Genomic DNA, 11,808 nt, shown 5'->3' on the forward strand with positions numbered 1-11,808 from the left:
AATTCCAACCCACATTACTATTTTCAAATGTAATACAATTGGAAATCATTCCTCTTTTTTACTTCCTTCCAATGAGATTGCGCCACGTGGTGTGTTTCAATGAGATCATGCCATGTGGCAGTACTAGAAAGTGGGGGAGAGAAGAAGAGGTAAAGGAGGGGTCCCTCTGTTTTTTTCTCCTCATGAGTAAGCAATCTTGATTAAGAAGCTAATGGGGGATGGGGGGGGAAAGCAACATTGTCTAATCCAATCATGTGGGTTTGCCCCCTTGTGTAGGGAATAGAATTGGAATGAGCAGCTGCATAGGATTATCAAAGCCAAAGCATCAACACACATTCTACCTTTGTGTTGTTTATGGTCCTCCTAACATTCATGACAATACTTTCATTTTCCCAACACCAAATCAAAGCATCCTTTTCTTTTTCTTTCTTTTTTTTCTTTTGTCAACTTTTTCATTTTCAACTTGTTCCTCACACATACACACGTGTGTTCCAAATCTTCTAAGAATAAACTTGGCCAATGTTTTTTTTTTTTTTTTTATCTTGGCACAAATAAACAAAATCTTCAAACTTTTGATTAGTGTAAAGATAAAAACAAGATTAGAAATCATCAAAACAGTTTCTTCTAGGGTTCTAATGAGATCTTCTATTACAGAATGAATTTGAACTGACTTTGCATTAGACGTGCATATTATCTTGCTAACTCTTTATCCTTTGGTCTCTGAGATGATAAGATCTACGGCGTACTAAATTTTGAAACACTTGCGGTCATCACAGAGCGTTTATCATCCTCTTCATCTCTGCAGATCTCCGAGGATCTGGTTCGTCGATGGCTCTCTCGGTAAGTACGTGCTTGATTCGACACATTGACTTCCTCACCTAAATTACAAGTATCAACAACGGGCATTAACATTAGAATAGAAAAGTAGTGGAAGGAGAGCCATTGTCAGGCTTAAGATTACACGACTGAAGGAGGAGAAGGAAACAGATCCAATATAAAAGAGAAAGCAAATTGAACTTATATTTACAATTTGAAAATAATACTAAATCTGTGTCTACTTCTACCTTGGGAATGCGTTCTGGATTAGGAAACTTTAGATTTTGTGCATTCAGCATCTGGCGTTGTGTCATCAACATATTCTTCTCCTTCAAAAGAACATACCATAGTTTATTAAGATCGTCCCAAGACTTGAGCCGTAGTTCCGAAGCCTTCCAACTTCGACCTAACAGTATATAATTACAATGAGAATCTCAATAAGGTATTTTGAACAAAGCGAAAAATTCCAGCCATAAAATTCTACAAGATTTTTTTTCTAACTTCTAACGAAGGGGCTTTTCTCTCCTTCCATTTTGCAAAAAAGATGAGTTTTGTCCTTTGGCCCACGGCTGCTTATTATATAGATTTCAATCATGGCAACACAGACTTTTTGTATTTGCAAGCATCCAGAACAATATGTATGTCAACGAAATCATCCTACAGAATTATATATTGCAAAATTCTTTGAATACTAATATCATCTCATATGGGGTGGTCACCAAACTGGGAAGATGAGTATTTGGGTCTCACATAACTGTCTAAGAGACTAAGACTATAAAGTTAGAGTCAAACAACTTTAAGGATATTCCTATCCTTTATAGTATAGGTGGGTGGCCACCAGGAGAGTGTTCAAATCTCATAAAATTTTCTATTACATCATAGATCATACTTCGATTTTGGATTTTTCAAGAGACTTCTTTATTCCTAAGAAGTAGCAACTTTATACAAAGATCAAGTCTGTACTTATATGAGAAAAATATGCACCTAAAATCCTTAAACAAAATAGCCTCTTGACAACGAGCAAGCTAAATTTGTTCAAAAAGATTAATCGCACCGCACAAACAGATACCATGCTAAAACATTAACATAAAATTTGCATCGCATGTGCAGCGATAAAGAGAACAATTTCTAAAAAGCCCAAAAGCGCACATAAAACTTTAAAGGAATGATCACATGGCACACATAACACCATTTCAGCAATAAGAAAGCACTGACAGGTATAGAAGATAGACCAGACATAATTATGGCTGCCTACACCTATTTAATGTCCTTGATCCTATCTTCACCTTGCAACCGCTCAGGTATCTTTATAAACAGCCACGTTATCAAAGTAATCGAGGAAGGAAGAACCTACACTAGTGAAACTATAATAAAATTAAATCTATATTTTTTTGGTGTAATTTGGTGTATCCAAAGAGTTAAGACTTCGTAGGTCTACAACTAATGTATTGGTAATTACACATTTCACCTATTATGACGTATGAAATTCAGAAATATAAAACATATGACATTTGTGATATTTTATCAATGAAGCAGAAGAATCCATATTCCACAGTGACCAATTTAAGTACTCTAACCAATTCAAATCTTTGTTATCTTAAAAGATGCATTCCAACCCTATGCCTGACAATGAGGGTATTTTCTTTTAGTGCAGTGGCTGTATCTGATCAATTTGTATTCATTTTCATGAGTTGGGGAACCCTCCATGACTTCAAGTTTCAAATTTTACTACATCAGACCAGATACGGGGTATAAATTTGCGTACCCAGAAGAACAGTACCTTGAAATTCTACAGAATGAATGAACCAATATACAAATTTATGGGTTGTTAAAGAAGACCAAAAGTTCCACGGCAATGTAAGAGTATACCATATACAACAGGTTTGCCATCATCTGGACTTCTATCTGCCTCGAAAAACTCCTCAAGCGGGTTATAGCCCGTCCTAGCTGTGGCAGCAGCAGCAGCTGTGGCAGAAGAAGTTTCTGATCTAGCAGCAGCTAGAAATGTTCTCCCAAACACTCGTGTCAAAAACATGGCTGCACTAATGCTGCTTGAATTGAAAGACTAGAAACTGTGAGACTAAATACTTTTCAAAAACAACAAAAGTAAATAATCTGAAGATGAAATGCCAGCCATAAATTTATGATTCTAGACCATTAAAGAAATTGTGTACAAGTTTAGGCCTCACCTGATATCCATTTGGTTTTTGAACATTGTACTTGTTTTCTCACAATTTCTTAGTTGTGGTCCAATGTAAACTTTTGAAATTTTCGTTTTGATTTTGTAAAACACTATTAAAATCTAGAAAACAAAATACAGAAACCAATTCATGAAAGAAATGTTACAGGTTTGATTTGGAAAAACCAAAATGGTTATCAAACATTGTTTTAGTTTTGCTCATTTCCAATAAAAACCTTATAATCGATTGATTTGAAATAGAGTGACCAAAACAAGAGTCTCAACACTAGCTCTTAAGCCCCGCCTCTCATTTAACAAGTAACAAGTCATGCATGCAATGCAACTAATTATCATGACCCGAATCTAAGATTGATACATAGAGACCAAGAGAACTAATAACCACAAAACAACATATCCTACTGGACCCAGCTCTCTCACACATTCCAATTACTCTCTCCTGCTCTTTCTGAGAAAATAATTTCACAAATTATTCGACCTTCATTTTTTCTACCAAAAGAATCACCAAAAGGATGAGCGAAATGGAACAAGAAAAATAACGATACAAATTCAGATCGTTCCATTTCGAATAAACGACACAAAGGTCCTAAAAGTTACAGTTATGCAACGATGAATCTCGCATAAAATAAAAAATGCATATCTAATCTCAGTAGAGAAGAGCAAATAAGTCCGTAATCAGTAATCAGTAATCACAAACTGGAAAGGGGTTTAATCATCAACCAAAAAGCATCAGAGGCTTAACCATCAGTAACAGACGCTGAAGAACAAAAAAAGAAAAACTACTTCGACCCCAAAACAACACGAAAACTAGGTCACTCACCTCTAATTCTGCAGGTAGTGGTCGTACTACTGAACCGAACGACGGGCTGAACACAGAAGGAGCAGGTAAGCTCACACAAGGCCTGTCTCCGCCAAGCTGCAACGATCTGAGCTCCCGCGGCGAACGAGGAAGCAGTGGCGACGGAAGTCTACGAAGCGTGAGGGACTTGAGACGAGAGGGTGAGACGCCGACAGCTTTTTATTAGGAAAATTAATCAGTTTTTACCTAAATTTGAAATTTGTCATAAAATTGGAAATTGGAAATTTAGAACTTAAATGAAATTATTTTTTAAAAATATTGCAAAAAAAAAAAAGAAGAAAAAAACTTAAATAAGGATTTAGATAATGAAACGTATTTGGCTACATTTTGTAAATAATTTTAGTATTTTAAGTTTTTAAAATTTGACTAAAAATTTAACTATTGTAAAAAAAATCTTTATATATAGTTTTCCTTTATATTTTTGTCAATTTCACAATGCGTGAAAGAAATGACTGATTAGAGATTAAAACTATAACAAAGTTTAAAATGTAGGATTAACATTACAATACGTAAATATCTACCAACCAACGTCTATCGTAAGCATGATTTTGTTATATTCTTAGTCATGAGTTATAATTACCTTTGATTAGAAGGGTTTGTTTTCCCGATATATCCAACCCCACCAAGATCCATGAGGCCCATAAATTTGAGTTGATGTAGGCCTTTTTGGTAAAACTCAATGGGCTTTACTTGTAAATTAGTTGTTGCAGCTAGTGGGCTTTCCTTCTCATATTATGTAGGCCCATTTCCTTCTCACATGAGTTCGGCTTTCCTTCTCAAATAAACACCTTTCTTCGTTTATTCATTCCCAAAATTTCATCAATTCAAAGTTTTCTTCTACAATATGATAAACAAACAATTGAGATTTGAAAAGTTGTAGTTACATCATTACGTTTTAGGTAATGCTTTCATGTTTCTTTTACGATAATTATAGAGATGGAGAATCGAACCTCTAATCTCTAAGATGGAAGGTTGTACAAATTACTGTAACTCAAACTCGGTTTCTATTTTGTTTTTGGGTTAATAAAATGCAGTGTAAGACTTTAGGTTTTTCAATAGTTTTAGATATGGTCACGTTTTATTATTTTATTTTTTTTAATGTTGTCAACAACAATTACTAGATTGAATCATAATTCAAAGTTTGACCGTTTACAAGATGTATAGTTGAAACTTTTTGTAAAGTTACAGACCAAAGTAGTTTTAATTCGGTTGTTGCTCGTTTTTCAAATTATGTTGGTTTTAATGATATTCCATTTTGGAGGATGTCGGGTCTAATTTGGACTTTCGACTTTTCAAGTTGAAATTTGGATGTCATTGTTGGTGACTTACGGGTTTCTTTTTCTTTTCGAGGTGAGCTTTTACGAATTTCTCTCTTTAAAAAAAATTGTTAAAGTTTTAAAAATATAGTTAAGGTTGTGTTAGATAATCGTTTGATTTTTTTTTTAATTTCCAAAATTAAACTTATAATCATTTATTCCACTTCTAAATCTCTATTATTTTTTATTTTTTATTTTTTAAAAAAATAACGCTTATTATATACTAAAAAGAAAAACAAAATTATAGTTATAAATTTTTTTAAAAAAACTCTTTTTGGAAAACAAAATCATTACCAAACATGTTTAAATATTTGTAGAACTCCAAAAAACAAAGAGAAGTGCAAACCAGCCATCCATTGTTCAGTCGATTTTCTTAAAACATTGATTAGGATCTTTCCAAACCAATGTCAATCGAGTCTCTCATCTTCTCGACTAACTACCTTCCAATGAGTTAGTTTTTGCCAACCGACTCAATTTCTCACTACATCATACTTATCCAAAGGATTTAGGAGTAGATATGAAAGGAAAGGAAGAAAAAAAAAGGGATGGAATTTGAAGGTAAAGTTAGATTCCTTGAAAACCCTAAAAATATTTGGGAGTATATCCCCTATCCCACTAAAGTAAAGGGGGGAAAGGCAAAGGCAAAGGAATGAACTTTTGGATTAGAAAAAAGGGCAAAAGTGGAAAAGAATGAGCCCTAAAAAAGAGGCACAGAATTTGCAAAAGTAGAATGGTCCCTTTTCTTTTCCTTTAGGTGGGATTTTTGGCTTTGGGCTCTGTGCCCTTTCTTCTTCTATGAATTTGAAAGCTACTTCCACTCCCACCTTTTTCATTTTTTTTATTCTTTCATTTCTTCTCCCATTATTTCCTCTACTTCCCCATCTATACATTACACTCATCATTCACTTCAAACTTCTAATTAGGGTTTCCATCGGTCGATCCAACACGGTTTTCTAACTCAATAACTATAGTCAATTTAGATTTCAATTGTGAAACAGTGAAAACTAGCCATTGATCTGTTTCAAGCCTTTGGAATTTGTTGTAATGTTTGTCTGTTTGGTTTTTTTTTTCTAAACTAAAACATACCTAATCTGGATCTTCGACCAACCGCTTAATAAAGATGTAAGAAGATTCAACTCAAACGGATTAGATCGAATTGAATCTTGACAAGTAAGTGTTCTATCAACTTTAGAGAGGCTGGAATTCTATATCTAAGTCGATTTTTATAATTAATGTTTACTTAAGTTGGTTCAAGAATGCAATTTGATTTAGTTTTTCATATTCTAGAATTGTTTGTGCTTTGCATGATTTCTTGAAAGAGATGTGAAAAGATAAAATACACTAACTCATCGAGTCATCACAAAAGATAGTTATAATAACATCGTATAAAAATAAGATAATGAGAAAAATCAAACAGATGGCAACACTTATTATTATTATGCATATATCTTTCTTTTTCTTTTTTAATTAACTAAACAATACTATAATTTAGATAATAATTTTGATCATTCTCAACTCTCCTAAGATAGACAGAAAGACAAGATAATTACATCATTATGATGACACTAATTACAACACTAATGAAAATTTGGAAAATCTTGATCCTAATCTTAAAACTCATAATTTAAGATGTGATTTTGATTTGAAAGTCCACAAAGTAAAATCAATTTTGAAATAATTACAATATTAAATTGGAATTGGGAGTGGGGTCACAAAAAGAAAAAAAGGCAAATGACAATAATAATAATAAAGAAAAGGACAAAGTTAAGTAGGTAAAGTATTTATTAAGAAAGAGGTGATGTGTATATTCTCAAAGGGAAGCTTTTACACATATTGACAAAAGTGGTTTGTAGAGCCAATCAATTTGTCTTAAGTAATATTTAATTCTCAAGCTCCTATAATTCAAACAATGGTCATGTGGAAGTTGGAAACTTATTTGCTACTCCATTCTCTTTAGGTTATTTCAAGTTCAACACAAATAATTAGACCCTATTAGTAAATGTTATGGATTTAACCGTCTAAGTTTAGGAAGGGTTTATGAACGTTTTAATTAGTATACAACTTTGCCATATTCCTTTTAGGTCATCAAAGTCTCGAGAAGAGGTATATACTTCTGCTATTTTGTCTGCGTTCTTAATAGGGGTCGATCTTTGTGGTGTTTATTGCTGCTGGATGATTTATGTGGTATTATGCCTTAGTTTAAATAATAATAATAATACATTTGCTCGTTTCACTGTGTTTGGAGAACCTCGTTATTCATTGTCTTTATTTGAAAATTAATAATTTCACCTTTACTTTTCTTTTTATCTAAATATTAGACCATAGGGTACATAATTCAAACTTATTATATTTGCAACATTTGACCATTTTCATTTACTAGAGTGATCATTATATCAACTCACTCTTTGAATTTGTTTAGTACAACTTGAATGGTACATATAGAAAACATGTGATCCGTTGTTTGAACGTTCATTTGGAAAAAAGAGATGACACTAGACAGTATGACCAACTCTAGCGGTGCATTTTTATCTTGATCTAAGAGATAGAATGCACATGTGTGATGTTTTGTCACATTACTCTAACGTTTCAGTTAGTTTATAACATCGTGGTTATAACAAGTTTCTTTGTTCGTTCTTTTAAGATAATCGTTCAAGCTTTATTTATCTTTTAAATCAGACTCTCATAAAATGAATCAGGCTATACGGGATACCAAGTATGAAGAAGTTGTTAGATGGAGAATTGCTAGTATTAGACAATCATTTCCGTTTCATTAGAAAAATATATTATTTTTATTTAAATTTTGGAAGTGATTATGATTTCATTTTGACCACAAGCTCATGGGCAAGTGGCTCAAATAATTGCATCTCTTTTCCATTTGTCCTTTTAGGTAATAATGACATCATCTCTTATTTGAATCGTAAAAGTTGTTTAGTAATTTATTCTTATAATTTTATTATTGTCTTTAAAGTCTAACGTTCAGTTTTAACTATCAAAATTTGTGTGTTCATCGACTATTGTTAGATATAAACCATATGTTACGAGCAAGTGCTTAAATCTAAACATCAAAGTGTTATGTTCAAACTCATTAAATATCACTACTCGTAATAATTTAATTTGTATGTATCTATTTAAGAGCCAGCAATAACATAGTATTTAAAATCCACAAAGACTTAATTCATTACAACTCCAAACATAACATTTTTCTTATGCATTATTTCCTTTTTGTTTCTTTTTTTTCGATATTCATACTTTTTGGAAAGGTTAAATACCACTGGTATAGAAAGAATATCAACAATCCAAATTTAAAAGCTCATCCTCTCTTGTTCTTATAATCTATAAAGCTGAAACAACACATCGTAAAATAAACAATAAAACATACAAAAGGCGTGAGTCGAAATCAGAACCAAAATCATTCTACGTTCATGACAAGTGGAAGTGGTTTGCTAAAGTTATTGAATTCCTTAAAAGAATAATAATAACAATAAGAAATTAATTAAAAGGAACAAAAATTTAGGGGAATATCAAATATGGCAAAAGGATAAATTAAAAAAGAAGTTTCCATTGAAAACCATAAAGACATTGTTAGAATCACTTTTCTAGTCCTACTTTTGTCTTTATTTTATTTTATTTTATTTTTCCTCCCTGCCAAATCAAACAGTGACACGTGTCACTTTAACACTTAATTTATCTTTTCAATTATTGTAATTAAACATACTTTTTAATTTATATGTATAAATACAAGTTAAAAGGCTGTTAATTACTTTCATAAATGTGATGAACTTTATGACCAACAAACTACTCTTTTGTTCTATTAAACTTAAATACTAAAATATTAAAATCCATCCCAAGCTATGATGGAGGGATTAAATTTAGCTTCTCCATTTTAAGTGAAAATCTGACTGTTCTCTCTAATTACGAAGTTTGTTGGCATGTCGACGATTGAGTTGATATGAAGATTATTAACTATGAAAAATAGTCATACTATTATATTATTGAACTAAAAAATACTCGTTTTAACACCTAATTTTGAAATTGTTAGCTATAATTTCAACGTTGGTAGATGCATAGTTGTAATTGAACCAATTTAAAAAAAATGGTCGTTATATACCTATAAAATAAACTTTTTATCAATATACGAACAAAATTAGTCTAAATAGGCTAAAATAAAACCTACCATGTATTTAATTTATCAAGTTCAACCTTAAACTAATGTTTATATTGATTTATGTTATAGACGTTTACAAATGTATCAATTTACACACTTCTCAACAATTTTGAAATTGTTACAAATGAATCATTTTATAACACTTCTATTTGCAAAATTCTTATACGTGTGTAGGCTTCTTAAAATATTAACATTTTAAATTGATTCATTTTCAAAAATATAAAAGTTTCATCTATAAAATTATTAATTCCACGATGTTTTTTTTAATCTAAACAAAGGACGATAATAAAAAAGAATAGATATGTTACGTTAGATGACCAAAAAAAAAAAAAAAAAAAGCTCATAATACATCTTTTTGTCAAATATGACGGTAATCATTTTTAAAATTTACTATTTTTGCAATTTTGAAAATGTAGTGACATAAACTTTATTATCATTTTTTTTTTTTTTTTTTTGCTATACTTGTAAACTCCTACAAAATTTAAGCAATATTGGTGATTTAAACGGATACAAAATGTAAATCAAAATTTTATCTAATAAAAGCTATTAAAAGTTGAATGCATCAAAATCGATTTAAATATGCTTTTCTTTTCTTTTTCATTTTCCAAAAAGAAAAAAAGAAATAGAAATGAAAAAAAAGAGAAGGAAAATATGAAACAACAAAATAACACAACATTGGTTGGGTAATGAATGTTCTTGATTGGTCTTTCACCGTACTAGCGTACCCCGCTGTGTCAGTTGAGCATTGCCATACCACTACTCACTACACCCATTTTCTATTTTATATATATATATATATATATAATTTTGAAGAACAAAAATTATGCAATTTCTCTTTTCTTTTATGCAAATTATTATTATTGGAACATTTTTAAAAATAGTAAAATAAATTAAAATATCTACAGGTTATAATATAGTATTCTATCACTATAATATATCTACGATCATCACCGTAAATAGTCTCTAAATTTTGCTATTTAAATATCTCCTTTGATTTAGTTTTAAAATTATACTTTCCAAGCAAACAAAAATCAAGAGAGAATTGAACTGATATATACATATAGATGATTGATTTGTGGTTTATAATGTTGACCACTTTGAAAATAACAATTCATCTACTAGAAGGCAAAAATTATGGTCCAACTATATTGTTTTTTTATATGATCTAAAGAATTATTGAATAGACATTGAATGGGTGATTATTTATATGAAATTCATATTCTAAATTCTAATAATGCATTGCATTTTATTTATACTCCATGAATAAAATTCGGATAGTTATGATATTATATAGTATATTAGAATGTTAGAGATTGCAATTAATATGTTTGTGTATATATATATATATATTTGGATTTACAATATTTTTTTTTATTTTCTATTGATAATAAATTTTAAAATAAATTATACCACATTCGATAACCATTTTTTTTAGTTTTCTATTTTCAGTCTCGAACCTCATCATCATTTTTTTAACTCTACGTTTCTTGTCGATGGTAATCAAAATATATTTTCACACGTGTTTTGTTAACCATATGATTTGTAGTTTGTTTGAGACTTTAACTTTTTCCTTGTTTGACATGCATTCTTTGTCCGACGCCTTCCAACTCCTTTGAAACTTTTTTCCACTAACGAATTTCTTATAGACTAAAGGAACTCGAGTGCGTCTCCCTCAACTGTATCAAGTTCAATATCACTAGCCAACTCAATGATAAATTAGTCTTCTAATCCCTTGAGAGCCGTCTCAAGCAAGGATTATACAATACTCTAATAAACACCTCTTGCGATAATAAACATTGTTTAAAAGTATCCAATTAGCTACAATAAAACATTATTTCAAAACTCTCAATTTGCTGCCGTTACTACAACGTCTACTATATTTTGACATTATTCATTCATTTTTATTATTATTTATTATAACTTTATTATTTTTCTTATCAAACTAAAATAGTTTACGCACTAAACACATACTATTATATCTCAAACCAAAATATTATACTCATTAAACACAAACTATAATAAGTGCCCTAAACATCTCGCATAGATTTAAATTGAATCGACGAGATTTCAATATACACAAATGCAATAAAATGTAGCAAAATGGTAAAATAGAAAATCCACCCTATGGAAAAAGTGTGAATTAAATATTTAGAAGAAAATGTATGTAAGATTTGGTGATGTATTAATGTGTGGAAACATACCATTGGATCCAAAGATACTTTCTTAATCCAATTATCTAATAATATATATATTAATTAAACAAAAGAAAAAGTAATGTAATTAGTGAAGGAGTTTAGATTGGGTGCGGCCAAACGCACGTTAACAATAGTTAAATAAAATAGAATATTAAATAAAGCGAGGGGACAAAAAGCCAAAATTTAGGGCACTGCCAGTTGTAAATTGAAATGTAATGTAAAATCAATTCTTGTAAGATAACATTTCATTTCATCAATTT

General features: G+C 30.6%; 1 protein-coding gene across 1 annotated transcript; it reads right to left on the reverse strand.

Annotated features, from left to right (window-relative positions):
• Positions 1-382: 382 nt before the first annotated feature.
• Positions 383-4,025, reverse strand: LOC101210906 (39S ribosomal protein L47, mitochondrial). Its single transcript, XM_004138073.3, has 4 exons — positions 3,834-4,025; positions 2,686-2,864; positions 1,065-1,222; positions 383-878 (listed from the first exon to the last, which is right to left on the reverse strand). Exons 2-4 carry the CDS (start codon positions 2,849-2,851, stop codon positions 771-773), a joined length of 432 nt encoding a protein of 143 aa, XP_004138121.1. The 5' UTR covers positions 2,852-2,864; positions 3,834-4,025; the 3' UTR covers positions 383-770.
• Between the last annotated feature and the right edge of the window lie 7,783 nt (positions 4,026-11,808).

This window comes from Cucumis sativus, chromosome 1 (genome assembly GCF_000004075.3).
Source record: "Cucumis sativus cultivar 9930 chromosome 1, Cucumber_9930_V3, whole genome shotgun sequence".
Taxonomy (NCBI): domain Eukaryota; kingdom Viridiplantae; phylum Streptophyta; class Magnoliopsida; order Cucurbitales; family Cucurbitaceae; genus Cucumis; species Cucumis sativus.